Source organism: Mesocricetus auratus, unplaced genomic scaffold (genome assembly GCF_017639785.1).
Source record: "Mesocricetus auratus isolate SY011 unplaced genomic scaffold, BCM_Maur_2.0 Super-Scaffold_100004, whole genome shotgun sequence".
Lineage (NCBI taxonomy): Eukaryota > Metazoa > Chordata > Mammalia > Rodentia > Cricetidae > Mesocricetus > Mesocricetus auratus.
This window is the reverse complement of record NW_024429189.1, coordinates 99,063,341-99,079,138: the sequence shown is the minus strand read 5'-3', so window position 1 is coordinate 99,079,138 and position 15,798 is coordinate 99,063,341. Positions and strand designations below refer to the sequence as shown.

The window sequence follows — 15,798 nt, the reverse complement described above, 5'->3', positions numbered from 1 at the left end:
TAGTCACTTTCCTGTGGGTCCTGCATGTCCAGATGATACAACAACAGTCAAACAATCTAGGCAAGAGCAGTTTCTTGCCCAAATGGCTAATCTTGCCATGTTGAAAGCAAACTTTATAACGAGTTTCTTCGATGCCCATCTTCCTCTCAGACGTAATTGGTGCTGCCAGGAGCAGACATTTCTCATTGTCAAGACAAACCCTAAACCATTTTAAATGCCATGTTCTGAAGGTCTTTGAGAGGTTTGAAGACTGTCCATCTCAAATATATTTCTGTATATCTAGAAAACCTAACTAACCTAACTATAAATTCTGACTATTGTAAGTAACTATCTATAATCTGTATTTAATTACGCATTACATTTTAAAAGATCAGTATAAGCACAATACTTAATCAGGAGGAGAAATATACATATCACAAAATTGACCTTGAATTTGTATCAATAAATGAAAAACAATACCCATACCATAATTCCCCTTTTTACCATTAAAAGAAGATTGGCTGTGATCACTAGCCAATTAAAAACAATCCCATTTGAATGAAAACAAAGATTTATAAACAAGATGGGAATTGGGACGTCGCTCATTCCAAACTGCTTCCTGCTGGAAGGGGGCGCTGTTCATACCATGGGGATCATGACAAAACTCAGAAACCTGTATAAGTCCGTATTTTCGGGGTCTGTAAAGCTGCATCATCTTAGCTGTTTCAATTGTTGGAACATCTGATCCACTGCTTCCGGGGGTCTTGGTTCGTCAAACCACAGAAGTCTGGAAGAAATCCTCAGCTTTTTATGTTCTGTGGAAACATAAATTAAAACTCCTTTTCCGAGTAACATATCCTTATACTTAAATTTTGAAGTCAAGGCATTTTCAAAAGATAGAAGTTGAATTAATTCAGCAGCATTTATAATCAAGTGTACTTTAGCATTTGTTCCTTCCTTAGCGATCAAAAAACTGAAAAACATAATAGCGTACAGTATCCAGACTCTCTGTGTATTTTCCATCTTTACGTGGCTTATTTATTTATCTATTATTACTTTATTTCTTTCACTTTCATTTATTTTTCTCTGAGACAGGCTTTCTCTTTGGAAATCCGCCTGTCTCTGCCTCTGGAGTAAATCCTACCGGCGTGCGCCACCACAACGCCGGCTTTTGTATTTATATACCACTTTGTCGTTTCATTTTCTCTCTCAATCTCACGTATATTTTTAAACACACTGTAAACCTTTAGAGATTTTCTTCATCCAAGTCTGACTTTACTGTAAAGCTTTACGTTTTTCTGGCCACGTGTCTTATCTGTAAAACCGCCGCTGTTTTAAACTGCAGGTTTTTTTTTCAAGATGGCGGGCGTAAGCCTGACTCCAGCTTACAGCCTCAGTCCATGCTGACATCCAGCAAAAGCTGCCACTTCCAGCTGTACGTACGTACACACCTTTCAATCGTTAGCAGAGTCTCTTAAAACAACCTTGTTGGTTTTTTCTTTTTCTTTTTCTTTTTATGCCGAGTCAGGAAGACTCCGGTAAACGAGCCACGTGAATCTCGGCTTGTTGATAGCAAAACAGAGCACACCTGAGAAAAATGCTGCTACCAAAAATCTGTGCTTCTCTCCGTTCTTCTGTTTCTAAAATTCCTTCAAATCTTCTGTTATTTTTCGTGGAAATTTATGATCCCACTCCTGATCACCATTATGTTAAGAGAAGCTTTATCTTTTGCTAGCCGCTTTGGTTTATCCCCCGCCAGTCGCCTGGGCTCTGCCGCGCCAGCCTGGTTCTAGAACCGCATCAGTCCCAAATAAACACACAGGAGGCTATATTCATTATGAAGCTGTTGGCCTTGTTTGTCCCTTACTGGCTAGCTCTGCATTAAGTAATTACCCCATAATTGTTAATCTAAGTATGTTTCTTACCGGAGAATAGTTCCCGGCTTCCTACCCCATGCGGCTACATCTCGAACTCTCCTGTGTTTCTCCTACCCAGAATCCTCCTGGATTCCTAGCCCCACCTATCTAGATTCCTATTGGCCAGACAGTGCTTTATTAGCATAAGACTTCCCCAACACTTAAAAAATATTTTATGTGTATGAATGCTTTGCCTGATTGTGTGTAAGTGTACTGCATGTGTTCCTGGTATCCTCAGAGGCCAGAAGGAGGTGTCAGATCCCCCACAGCTAGAGTTACAAACCTTTTGTTACCGTCCTGTGGGTGCTGGGAACTGGACCCAGTTCTTCTGAAAGAGCAACAAGTCAATAAGAGTCTTTTAGCCACTTTCTCCTACCTCTCCACACATACTTTTGTGGGGGGTAGGGTCTTTCTGCCTCAAAAATAGCAGATGCTGGCCTAACTTGTATGATTTGCCCACCCAGGCTGGCCTTCTGTTTCCCAGTTGTTGCCACCATGCCCCCTTCCCATCCATCTTTGAGACAAAGGTTCCTAATGACTGGTTTTGCTTATAATAATCTTATAGAAGGTAGTGATTTTATGCAATGCTTCATAGTATTTTATTTATTGGGGGTGGGATGCTGGCACATGTCTACGTATCATGGTATACATGTAGAGGTCAGAGGACAACTTGTGGGAATTCTGTCTCAGCACCCTCCTCCCACCTTATGAGTACTGGAGATTAAATTTAGGTCGTAAGGCTTGGTGCCAATGGCTATCTCTATATAACACTTTTAAAAAAATGTATCAGTACATGTGTGAAATACCATATTGAAATACATTGTTCTGTATTCCCAAAAGAAAATAAAAGTAAACTTGATTGTGCTTAATTTCTTCTTTATCCAGTTATTAAAATGTTAGTTTATTTTCCTTCCTCCGCCTGACCATAGAGATTCAGACTGGAGACTTAAAAGGCATTTGTGGGGCGAGAGGGCATCTCATTCTTTTCCTTTCCATTGTTTTTCACAGTGGCTTCCATGTTCCTTAAAAAGTAGTTTAAGCCTGGCACTTGGGAGACAGAAGCAGGAGGATCTCTTCGAATTGGAGAGTTCCAGGATAGCACTGTCTCCAAAAAACTCAAGAGCAAAACAACAAAAAAATTGGTGGTAGAGACAGGAGGATTACCATATGTTTGAGGCTAGCCAAGGCTATATAAGCCTGTCTCAGAAAACCAAAATGGAAAAAAAAAGTTGGATTGATTATTTTTTTTTTCTAGTACTGGAGATTGAATCTAGGACCTTAGGCAAGTTGGACTACATTGACCTCATCTTGCTTATGCTGGAAGTATAAGCCTGTGCCTTTGGGTCCAATATGTAAACATAATCCACTCTGGATTAGTTAATGAACTACTATCTGTCCTAAGGTAATTTATATTTTAGCCTCTCTGAAATTAGAATCACTTGAGTCATGGTTTAATTGCCGACATTTTTCCTCTTTTTTTTTTTAATTTAAATTAGAAGCAAGCTTGCTTTACATGTCAATCCCAGCTCCCTCCCCCTTCCCTCCTTAACCCCCCACCAGACCCCCACCCAATCCCCACTCCAATTCCCAGAGAGTGTGAGGCCCTCCATGGGGGATCTCCAGAGTCTGTCATTTCATTCATGGCAGGGACTTGTTCCTCCTCCAAGTGTCTAAGCTGAGAGAACATCCCTTATTGTGGGATGGGCACCCAAAGTCCATTTGTATGCCAGGGATAAATACTGATCTAGTACCCAAAGCTCCATAGATTGCCTAGGCCTTCTCACTGACACCCACATTCAGGGGGCCTTGATCAGTCCCATGCTAGCCTCTCAGCCATCAGTCTGCAAGAGCTTCCCCTTGTTCAGGTCAGCCGTTTCTGTGGGTTTCACCAGCCCTGTCTTGACCCCTTTGCTCATCACTCCTCCCTCTTTGACACTGAATTCCAGGAGATCAGTTCAGTGTTTAGCTGTGGGTGTCTGCCTCTGCTTCCATCAGTTACTGGATGGAGGTTCTAGGATGACATATAAGATAATCGTCAAACTCATTATCAGGGAGGGGCATTTAAGGTAGTCTCTCCACTATTGCTTAGTTTGCCAGTTGGTATCATTCTTATAGATCTCTGAAAATCTCACTAGTGCCAGATCTCTCTTCAAACCTATAATGACTTCTTCTATTATGGTATCTTTCATCCTGCTCTCCTATATTCTGCCCCTGACTCAACCTTCCTGCTCCCCCATGTCTTCCTCTCCTCCCCATCTCTTTTTCCTGGCTCCCCCCCTCCCCCAAGCTCCCAATTCTGCTCAGGAGATCTTGCCTCATTCCCCTTTTCATGGGTAACATGCATCTCTCTCTTAGGGTCCTTCCTGTTTCCCAGACTCTCTGGCATTGGCTGGCACTCCCCTGATCCGTGTCTAAAATCCACATATGATTGAGTACATTTCCCCTCTTTTTCCTAGTAGTATATAGCATTTTATAATTTATGCCATCTTAAATTGGCTATAGTAATTATTTTAGTATTTAAAAGTATTTGGAGAGCCAGCCATGGTGGCACACAGCTTTAATCCCAGCCCTTGGGAGTCAAGGGCAGGTGGATCTCTGTAAGTTCATGGCCAGATAGGGCTACGCAGTGAGGTCCTATCTCAAAATATTTAGTATATAGTTTTTCCTTTTAGTTGAAAGATATAATAATATACTGAACCATAGTTCATAATTTGGAACTAGTCTTAGTTCATTGTTGCTAATTAAACAGCGTTTACTTCTTAGTAAAATTTTCTTTCAAATGGATGATGATATAAAATAAAACATTTTAACTAGGAAGGTATGACTTTAAGTGGTGGAACCATAAAGAAATGGTGTAGTTTGTGCTCTTGCAGAAACTGTATGATGTTTTGTTTAAAGCCATAAAACTAGCTATGTTTCCTGCTTTGGAAATCAACAGGAAGGGGGGCTGGAGAGATGGTTCAGTGGTTAACAACACTGGCTACATGACAACTCACAATTGTTTGAAACTCCAGTTTCAGGATATGCAATGCCAGCCTGGACTCTTGGGGGAGGCCTAGGCCCTGGATGAAATAACAGACTATAGATACCCCCCATGGAGGGCCTTGCCCTCCCTGGGGAAAGGAGTGGGAATTGGGAGGGCATGGGAGGAGGGGAGGGAGAAGGACCTGGGATTGACATGTGAAGCAACCTTGTTTGTAATTTAAATAAATTAAAAAAAGACATAAAAATATGCAGTGCTCTCTTCTGGCCTCTGGGACCAGGCATGCAAGTGGAGCACAGACATACCTGCAGACAAAGCACCTATACACTTTGTTGTTGTTGTTTTGGTGTTTTGAGATAGGGTTTCCTGTTTTGAGACCTGGAACTTGCTTTGTAGACCAGGCTGGCCTCCAACTCACAGATCCACCTGTCTCTGCCTCCCAAGTGCTGGGAATAAAGGCATGTGCTACCACCACCCAACTCCATACACATTTATTTAAAAAGACATCAGGAATGTAGATATTACAGTCATCTCCTGAGTTCCTTCTCTTAGTGTGTATTCACAAGTTGGACCCTCAATGCCTGTGAGTCACTGCTGAGCTAGAAATGGGAACATCACTTTACTGTGTTCACAGCAATATCACATAATTCATAGACTCGGTTTCCTTTGAGCCTGACTGACTTTTTTCAGTGGATGTATACATATGTGTCTCAATTTATATTCTTGGCCTTTACTTGGGTTAATTTATAAAACATGGGCAGCTTTTAAAACAATATTCTTTTTTTCTTCTTTCTCTTGAAACATTGTCTCACTATGTAGCTTTGGCTGGTCTGTAATTCACTGTGTAGACGATGCTGTCCTTATACTCAACAGAGCTCTGCCTGCCTTTGTCTCCTGAGTTCTGGGATTAAAGGCATGTGTCACTATGCTTATCTAAAACTAATTTTCTTTTCCCTCCCTCCCTCCCTCCCTTCCTTCCTTCCTTCCTTCCTTCCTTCCTTCCTTCCTTCCTTCCTTCCTTCCTTCCTTCCTTCCTTTTTGTTTTTGAGACAGGGTTTCTCTGTGGCTTTGGAGGCTGTTCTGGAACTAGCTCTTGTAGACCAGGCTGGTCTCGAACTCACAGAGATCCGTCTGCCTCTGTCTCCCGAGTGTTGGGATTAAAGGCGTGCCCCACCACCTCCCGGCTTAAAACTAATTTTCTTAATTGCAATCCCTGTCTTCTTTTTCATTGATTTAGGCTCTGTCTAGAACTTCACATGTGTATCATTCTTGTCGTTCAATCTCTGAATATTGGACAACAGTTACAGCATCTTCTTTAATCCAATTGTTACCTTTTTCTTTTGTAAAATAATTTTAATTTGCATGTGTGTTTGTAGATCTGAGTGTATGTATGTGCACCATATGCATGCCTGTGTTTGCACAGGCCAGAAGAGTGCATCAGCTGCCCTGGAACTGTAGTCAGAGGCAGTACTAAGTGACCTGATAGTGAGCTGGGAACTGAACTTAGATCATCTGCTTAATTGCTGGACCACCTCTCCAGCAAATACCCATTTTCTAAGCAAAGCTTGTATCAGAGGAGCAGCACAGTGGTGTGCTCTTCTCACTTCTTTCTCCCTGAGGCTCTGCTGTTTAGCTGAAGTATACAGTGATCCTGTTCACTTCCCTTTCTGCTCATAGCAATGGCACAAGCAGTATCCTGAAGGCTGTCTCTCCGTTCCTGAAGTGCTGTGGGTATTTGCAAATGGATCAGGACACCCCAACACAACACATTTGCGGGGGCAGGAAAAAGTGGCACTTTTTGCAAAAAGAAATTGTAGGAGACTAATTAACCGTTTTGGAGAAGTTTGAACTGAGATATTCTGAAGAGGTTTCATGGTTTTTTGTACAAAATTATAATTTTACTCTAAACAAAAAATTTTGATTTGTGTTGAGAAATGTGTTAACAGAAATGTATTTTAAACACTTGCTACCTTTCCTTTTGTCAGGGTGCAGCATTTGTAGAATTTGATGTCCACCTTTCAAAGGACTTTGTGCCTGTGGTATATCATGATCTCACCTGCTGTTTGACTATGAAAAAGGTATGTTGAAATTCCTGTATTTTATACTTAATGTCATAAAATGTTTAAAAGCAAGAAATGTTGTTACATGTTTAGTTATGTTAGAGTTAGTAAATTCTTTTCTTAAGCCCTTATAATATTAAGACGGATTTAATGGGAATAACGATTTCCTTGAATCATGCATCAGTGATGGTAAATTTGCTTTTTGATATTACTGATGAAGGGTCATACCAAGTATTTTCTGCATCGTTGTGTTCTTTATATTATTGAGAGTGACGAGAAGAATTATTTCCCCCCACAACCCCATGTCTTTCTACATCATCTCAAATTTATCAGCTGGCACAGTTGAGCCAAGGCTACAAGGTACGTACCACAGTGGAGTGGTGTAGCATTGATATGTAGAAAGCCTCGGTCAAGGCAGGTTAGATGGGAGAGTAAGGTAGAAAGGAAAGCTTGTGGCCGAGAAGAGGAATGATCAGAGCTAAACTTCAACACCAATCTATGTCTTGGTGACTGATAACAGGAATTTGACAGCTAGAGAGCAGTGAGACACAGGTGCAGTAGGAGGAAAGAGTCAGTTTCCTCCCTCTCCAGGTACGATACATGCAGTTTGCTGTGATGTAGAACACTATAGCTCACACAGCTGTTGGATAACAGAACCTGACAGGATAGCTGCCTGGCTCGACCTGCTCAGCAGATAGATGCTAAGCACAGACCTAGATAAGGACTTCCTGTCTTTGTGAAATAGCATCAGAACGGTGAAACAAAGGATTCATCGATTCAAATGATGACAGAAGCAGAATAATTAAGCAATAGTGGAGGTTATTTTTGCTACAAGAGAGTATTATTTCTAAAATAACTTATTGAAGAGTATTACTGATCTCTTGTTTTCAACAGACTATTTTGCTGTGAAGTTGAATCCAAATGAGTTAATGGGGGAATGAAAGTAATGAATCGTAAATATTTAAACCTTGAGTTTTATTTTTTAAGTTAACATTTTCATATAAAACAATTTCTACATGTCCATTAAAAATGCAAATAGTTCAGGAGATGAAATGAATGACAAATCTCCCTCCCTCTCCTTTGATCTCATTCCCTTACTCTTAATAGTTTCTTATGTGTCCTTCCAGAAAAAATGTGTGCATACACAGGTTTGTACCCATGTTCATGAATGAATGTATTTTTGCAATGGCTTTTAATGTTGAGTTAATTTATTGGTGGTACCTTAACTCATTTTCCTATGAGAGTGGTACTTCCTATAGCATAACATTTGATATGGCTTTAAAAATCTAGATTTGCCTGTGGAGTATACATGCTTGATCATAGTTCTTAAATATTGCGTATAGATAATCACACATTTTCATGGAAATTTCTTTGTGGGGCTGCTACTTTTAGTCAAGGTAGATATTTTAAAGGCTTAGAAAAAAATAGAAACTTACTTGCAACATTAATTTGCTTATAGTACATGCATGTTGATTTCCTAGGCATGGAGCATGGATAAGTGTCAAGGGAATACCGCATGAAGGAGGCAGTAAAAATGATGCCTGGTGACATGCTCTGTCACCGATTCGTCCATCTCTTCTAGGTGCCTTTTTCTTCCAGACACTGGATGCCTGCAGTGTAAACAAAAGAAGAGCCTTTGCCTAGCATGTGCAAGGCTCTGGGCTCTTCAAAGTCTGCAGGGAGAGGAGCTAAGTCTACAGAACAAGAGCTCCTGTAGTGTTAGGTCAGAAGGACTTTCTGCATGTGGTTACAATGGCTACCTAAGAGCTATCTCCAGTAAATTGAGGTTGTAGGTGTGTGTAGTACAAACATTCAGAAATAGTAAAACAAATTCATTTCTCCCTTTCTTTTCTAATAGAAATTTGAAGCTGATCCAGTTGAATTGTTTGAAATTCCAGTGAAAGAATTAACATTTGACCAGCTCCAGTTATTGAAGGTATTAACAGTGAGTTTTCCTTCAGCTTTAGTATGATTTACATGTGTCTGATGACTATGCATTCAGTGTACACGGAGTGTATTTTAGCTTCTGGTCTAATTGAGGGATGGGTTTATGCTCATCTCCAATTTTCTTTGCTGTTGTCATGGACCCCATTAAGTTTTACATTTTTACATTACAGAATTAGCCTATAAGTCTTAGCTATATAGTATATGGTTTTTTTTTGTTTGTTTTTTTGTTTTTGTTTTTTAAGAGACAGGGTTTCTCTGTATTGTTTTGGAGGCTGTCGGACCAGCCCGGTCTCGAACTCACAGAGATCCACCTGCCTCTGCCTCCCGAGTGCTGGGATTAAAGGCGTGCGCCACTACCACCTGGCTTGGTTTGTTTTTTAAGATAGTATTTCTCAGTGTGTAGCCCTGGCTGTTCTGGAACTTTCTCTGTAGACAAGGCTGGCCTTGAACTCACAGAAATCCACCTGCCTCTGCCTCCTGGGTGCTGGGATTAAAGGCATGTGCCACAACCAACTGGCAGGTTAGGAGTTTTTTATTCTTGAGCATGTGATAATGGTTTCATGTGTGTGTATACATATAAAAAGTGCTCATAATGCTTAATGCTTATTATTAAGCTGGTAATTCCACATTTTGTCTGTTCTAGCTTGCTAACTTTTCATTTACCTTCATAAACTATGGGTATTTTTTCTAATTGCATTTTGTATGTTTGTTTTCTAGCTTTCTCATGTGACTGCACTAAAAGCCAAAGATCGGAAACGTGCGTGCCAGTTTGGAAACACAGTTTTTGTTTTATGATTGGCATTGATAGGATATTCCCCATTTATTTTAATGTATCCTTGGTTATCTTAATGACTATAGTATTGTTCCATCTGAATATAATTTCATAAATGTGTAGCTCTTAAATTGAATTTTCAACTGGAGTGTTACATGCATAGTAAGCATTTCACTATTTCCCTTTGTCTTATGTCAGTTCTTTCCAAACATTTTTAACTATTACAAAATAGAGTGCCTCTCAGGTTCACTTCTAAGTGCCAGGAGTTTGAATCAGCTCTATCCTCTAGCTGTGACTGTGGGCAGGTCACTTTACTTAACCTCTTTGTGCCTCAGTGTTCTTACTCTATCCTGCTTCCCACATTGCTGTGCAGTACCGCTTTACATTCCTCTCTCAACAGAGCTCAGTAAGGTATTGAAATCCATAGAGTATGTTGTAGGAGTGAACCCCAGAAAGCTATCCACCCATGAGGGCGGAGACATGTAAACTGACACAGGTAGATATAAAAGGAAGTGAAAGAAGAAGGAACCCTCCCTTGTTTCTCCTGGAGTATGTTATCTGTCAAAGGCAGGACAGTGGTTTCATAGTTTCAGACAGTGACTTTCACAGTGCTTTACAAAGGGTAGGTACTGAATTTGCCTTGTGTAAACCATGTGACTGCCTTTGTGAAGGCTTATGAAGTGCTTTAGACACCAAGATTATCCAAATCATGACTTGTAGATATTTTATGGCAATAAGCAAAAATCAGATTTTACCTTTAATTATTCAGTTGTAAATTTTACCTAATTTTTGCATTGAAATAAATTTATAATGTACATGGATTGATATTTTTCCTTTTAGGAAAAAATTCCATGCTTCTTAAACTGTAATCTGTTTTGGAGCAGAAGATTATGATAACAAAAGTAGACATCAAGTTTCTTTTTCTTTTTTTTTTCTTTTTCTTTTTTTTTTTTTAGAGACAATTTAACATAGCTTAAGCTAGCCTTGAGTTCACCATATACCCAAGAATAACTTTGGATTTACCTTCCTGCCTCTACCTTGCAAGTGCTGGGATCACAGGCATGTGCCATGCCTGCTTTTATTCAGTCTTGAGGTTGGAGCCCAGAGCTTCATCCATTCTAGACAAGCTCTTTACCAATTGATCTATGCCCCAACTATTAGATTTTCTTAACCTGTAATTTCTGAAGTAGTTATGATACAACTCCAAGTTCCACTGAGAGCTAAATTACCCCTCTGACTACTATTGAAAAAGTCATCTTAACAGTTTTTAATTTAAAAAATCACTTCTTGGGGCCACAAGGGATGCTTATTTAGAAAATGGGGTTCTTAGTGGTTAAAGGTAATAAGTGCAAGGGCCTTCAGAAATACTAAGCCTAAAAGATCTGGTAATTACTTCAGTGCAGGGGCTCTCTTAGGGTTTCGGAGATTTGCTCTATTGTATTTTACTTACCAAGCTTTTGTAATTTGAAATTTCAGAAAGTCTGGTTGAGGAAGAAAATTTCTTTTCTGAAAATCAGCCATTTCCTTCCCTTAAGATGGTAAGTTCCTTGAGATACACATGAACAGGGCTGTCTCACTGATTGCATGAACGATTTGTTTTATTCTCTTAAATGGCACTGAAAGGGCTTGTCATAGTCATCATCAGTGTGAGTTTATTACCGTGGGTGCTTTGGGAGGTTTTGAGGCATGAGGTCACACAGCTCCTGCTGGCCTCGGCTTCTTGAACTCCTGGTTTTCCTGCTTGCCCCATCTGCCAGGATTGCAGGTGTTGACTATCACCCCTGAGGCTGTGCTGGTTTTTAAGAACTTAACTGTTCAGTTGAGTAAGCCTCCCTCTTGTTAGGTAATTTGGTGGCAAAGGGAAGGAGCAGACACAAAGGGGAAGAAAAGAGGTGGAGGGAAGACGTGGTGGTGGAAGAGGCCTTTTTGTGGTATTTAAAACAGTTTGGAGAGAGAACATAAGAGGCTTCATTATTTAAAAGAAGAGATCTCAGAAATTCACTCTGAAAAGGTCTAAGCAAAAACTAGTGTAAGGATTTTAAAAGCTGGCTGTGCACGGTGGTGCACACCTTTCATCCCAGTACTCTGGGAAGCAGAGACAAGCCATTCTCTGTGAGGCCAGCCTAAAACCAATCTACAGTTAGTTCCAGGACAGGCAGGGTTACACACTGAGACCCTGTCTCTCTCTCTTTTTTTTTTTTTGGTTTTTCGAGACAGGGTTTCTCTGTGGCTTTGGAGGCTGTCCTGGAACTCACTTGGTAGTCCGGGCTGATCTCGAACTCACAGAGATCTGCCTGCCTCTGCCTCCCGAGTGCTGGGATTAAAGGCATGCGCCACCAACACCCGGCTCGAGACCCTGTCTTTAAATAATAGTAATAATAATATTTAAAAACTGGAGACAATTTATAAAGTCTCAGGAAATTCCATGTAGATGCTGGAGAGGTGCTTACTAGTGTACTTTGATAATGATCCCCTCTTTCAAGTCAGTTGTTCATAATTCAGTCTTGTACCTAAGCTTCTGTTTATGTTCATTTATTTCTGTTTTTGCTTTTAGTAGTATTGGTAGGAATGTACTTACGACCTCATGCAAGCAAACATTCTATGCAATATCTTAATTTGATTTTCCAGTTACAATTCCCAAAATCATCTGATTGCCATGTGTCCAGATAATTTTCTTTAAAGAGAATGAGCAACCGTGTGTGTGTTTGTGCTTACATTAGCCCTTTTGATTTATGGACCTCAGAATAGCATAGTGTATTTTCTGGGAGTTATCAATTGGCATGGTATTTGTTGAACAACAGCTAAAAATGATGTCTTTCAATTAATCTTATTTTAGTATATTTCCATATCTAAATATAATTCAGAAAGCATGACTTAGGTTAGGGTTAGGCTTAGAGTTAGGGATAGGGTCTTAGTTATTTCTTGCTTCCAGTAGCTCACTTTAGATATTTTTAAAAGGAATGATGGAAAATATTTTAGGTTAAGGGTCTATTTTTATGGTGATAATTGAGTTGTCAAAGATATTACTTGAACCTGCTTTTTAGAAATCCTTTGACTTTCTTATTTAACATTTCAATATTAGAAGTTTTCATTTCAATATTAGAAAAGTTAATGGATTATAATGACAAGAAAACATTGGTAATATATTCTTACTGATTTTTATATTAATTCTGTTTTCCTTTTCTTGTCTCTTTATTTTGCCATCTATCTTACCAAAACCAACACCATTCATCATCACCACACAACACTATAGGTTTTAGAATCTTTGCCAGAAGATGTAGGATTTAATATAGAAATAAAATGGATTTGCCAACACAGGGTAAGTGATCTTTTGCTATTCTCTTTTGTTTTAATGACATTGAGTAAAACTGACGTCTTGTAGTCTCTTTCTTTGTTTGCTGGGTCTTTTAGAATTGAAGACAAAGAAACTTTTTGTGAATATGGATATGGGTGCTATGATAAACACATGAAAGTCAGAGGACAACTTTTAGGACTATTCTTTCCTTCCACCATGAACTTGGGATCAAACTCAGGTTGTCAGGCTTGTGTAGCAAGTACTTTTACCTGCTGAACCACTTTTAATAAAGCATACTTTACGCTTACACTGCTATGTGAATATTTTTTAATTGCTGAATGTATATTGTAAAAGTTTTGGTATATATGTGGCCTGTGTATACATTAATATAAACAGTTTCTGGTATATTTTAAAAAGTAGTCAAACTCTCACTAATTTTTTCTTTATTTTTTACATTTAAACATATTAAGTAATAATTTTCTAAGTACATTCTTTAGTTAATAATACTAACACAGGAGGAAACATTGTAAATATGTTTTAAATCATTCCTAGGTTTAATTATTCATTATCCACAAAGGCTAGGCATTTTCTCATTGCTGAGGGCATATGTAGAGTCAAGACAAAGTCTTGTTTCCCTAAAGTTTGATGCTAGTTGGGGAAAACAAGGATTAATCAGTAATTGGGACTAGAAAGTACTTACTGCTCTTACAGAAGATAAAAGTTCAGTTAAACATCGGGTCCTTAACTCCAAGTCCAGGAGGACCCAATGTTACTGCCGCCAGTTACCTGCTCTGATGTGCACATACCCACACATAAACCTGTAACTTAAAAAAATAAATCTTTCAAAGAAAGAACTAACTATTGAATGAGCTTGGGTTTGAGGAAGCTGTGTATGACAAAAGGATGCCTGGAATGCGGAGTTCGGAAGTATCGAGTCACAATTGGCCATTTGGGCCAATAGCCTAGATTTGTTTCATTTATAAGAATCTATAACTGCTTTCAAATCAGGCTAAGGTGGTCCTGGTTCCAATGGCAGATTCTTGACCAAGATTTTTTTCATTATGTAGTTTTTATTTGTTTGCTGAGACTTTGAGAATCATTTTGACTAATATTTAAGACATTTACTATTTTGCAATAAAATTAATATTTTATAATGACTTTTATATCTTATTGTTTGTGAAGATTGTCAAAATTGTTAAGCATACATAAGTTGCAAAGTTTCTAGAAATGTATGCTTTATTTTGTTAAGTTTAAAGCCAAAGCCTATTGGTTGTTTAATTTATACTTGTTGTCGCAGTACCTGAGTTATTATTGCTGTGCTATCACTAGATAACCGTGAGGTCTTTGACTATCGGTGCCTCTGGCTTTTGGTGTTAGTTCCACCAACAGGTATGAATCACTTGACATTTTTTTAACATGGTTGTCAAAAAAGTTAAAAGACACCAAATACTGGCCACCATGTCGTCAAATGGATCTCTTGATCATAACTGGGCAGGAATATAGAGAGTACAGCTATTATGGAAAGCAGGTTTCTAAAGAAATTAAAAACAGAAATCTACCATATGAACTAGCTATCCCTACCCTCTTCCTGGGTGTCTTATTAGGGCTTATATTGCTGTGAAGAAACACCAGGGCCGCAGCAAAGTCTTATAAAGGAAAACATTTAATTTGGGCTTGATTACAGTTCAGAGTTTAGTTCATTATTATTATGCAGGTGGCATGGTGGCAGGCAGTCAGACATGGTGATGGAGAAGGAGCTGAGATCCACAGGTAGCAGAAGCAACTGTGGCCACACTGAGCTTAGCTTTAGCATAGGAGACCTCAAAGTCCCCCTACCCCCAAAGTGACATACTTCCTCCAACAAGGCCATACCTACTCCCAACAAAGCCACACCTCATAATGCCACTCTTTAGGGGCCATTTTCTTTCAAATCACCACACTCTGGGTATATACCAAAAAGGAATGAAATCACTACCCTGTAAAGGTCATTATTGGCTAATTGTTCAGAATAGGAAAAATAAAGAGACAGCACAGCCTAAGTGTCCATTACTGGACAGACAGGCAAATAGCTGTATATAAATACTCTAGAGAAAAATGAGGTCTTGTACAGCATTAAATTGGTCTTGGGGAAATTATTTGCTAAGCGAAAGTAAGAAAGCCATGGGGAAATAGTGCATGATTTTACTGCTTATTTTTTATTTCAAAGATAGAGAACAGAACTAGTTACTTGTTGGCAGTGATGGAGTAAACCAATCAGAGGTCAAAGAATACAAAATAGCATGTGTAAGATATGCATAGAGACTCAGATACAACTTTAAAGACTATGGTTCATCTGCTACACATGAGATGCATGTTAAATAAGTTGATCTGCTCTTGCCACCAAGGAGGAGTGGCAACTATAAGAAGATGGATATGATTATTTGCTTTAATAATCTGTTTACTCTCGTATCCAGTAATGTCTTATATGCGTTTGGAAAACACATAATTACACTTTTAAATGTTGGGCTGGTTGTTCTTGGCATTTGTCTAACACTGCAGCTCCGCCATGTATCATAGCCTCTCATTTCCTTCCTTCCATATAGGATGGAGTATGGGATGGCAACTTATCAACATATTTTGACATGAATATGTTTTTGGATATAATTTTAAAAACTGTTTTAGAAAATTCTGGGAAGAGGAGAATAATATTTTCTTCGTTTGATGCAGATATTTGTACAATGTGAGTAATGTTCAGGTTTTTTATTTCTGTACCCTTTGATTATAGCTAGTATTTGGGAGACACTAGTGGCAGGTTGTTCAGATGGCACCCTGGTTTGTCCTCTCAGCCAGTAAAGCTCGCTTCTTTC

At 39.1% G+C, this 15,798-nt stretch overlaps 1 protein-coding gene across 4 annotated transcripts in view; it reads left to right on the top strand.

The window, feature by feature from the left end:
- Positions 1–15,798, top strand: part of Gpcpd1 (glycerophosphocholine phosphodiesterase 1) — a 60,323-nt gene that overhangs the window by 35,724 nt on the left and 8,801 nt on the right. For 3 of the 4 annotated variants that reach the window (XM_040746343.1, XM_040746344.1, XM_040746346.1), the window contains 7 exons: positions 6,864–6,956; positions 8,066–8,086; positions 8,797–8,874; positions 9,603–9,642; positions 11,134–11,195; positions 12,911–12,976; positions 15,535–15,671. In XM_040746343.1, the coding sequence (XP_040602277.1) occupies positions 6,864–6,956; positions 8,066–8,086; positions 8,797–8,874; positions 9,603–9,642; positions 11,134–11,195; positions 12,911–12,976; positions 15,535–15,671 (497 nt within the window). The remainder of the gene's footprint in view (positions 1–6,863; positions 6,957–8,065; positions 8,087–8,796; positions 8,875–9,602; positions 9,643–11,133; positions 11,196–12,910; positions 12,977–15,534; positions 15,672–15,798) is intronic. The other variant, XM_040746345.1, reaches the window with a different exon arrangement.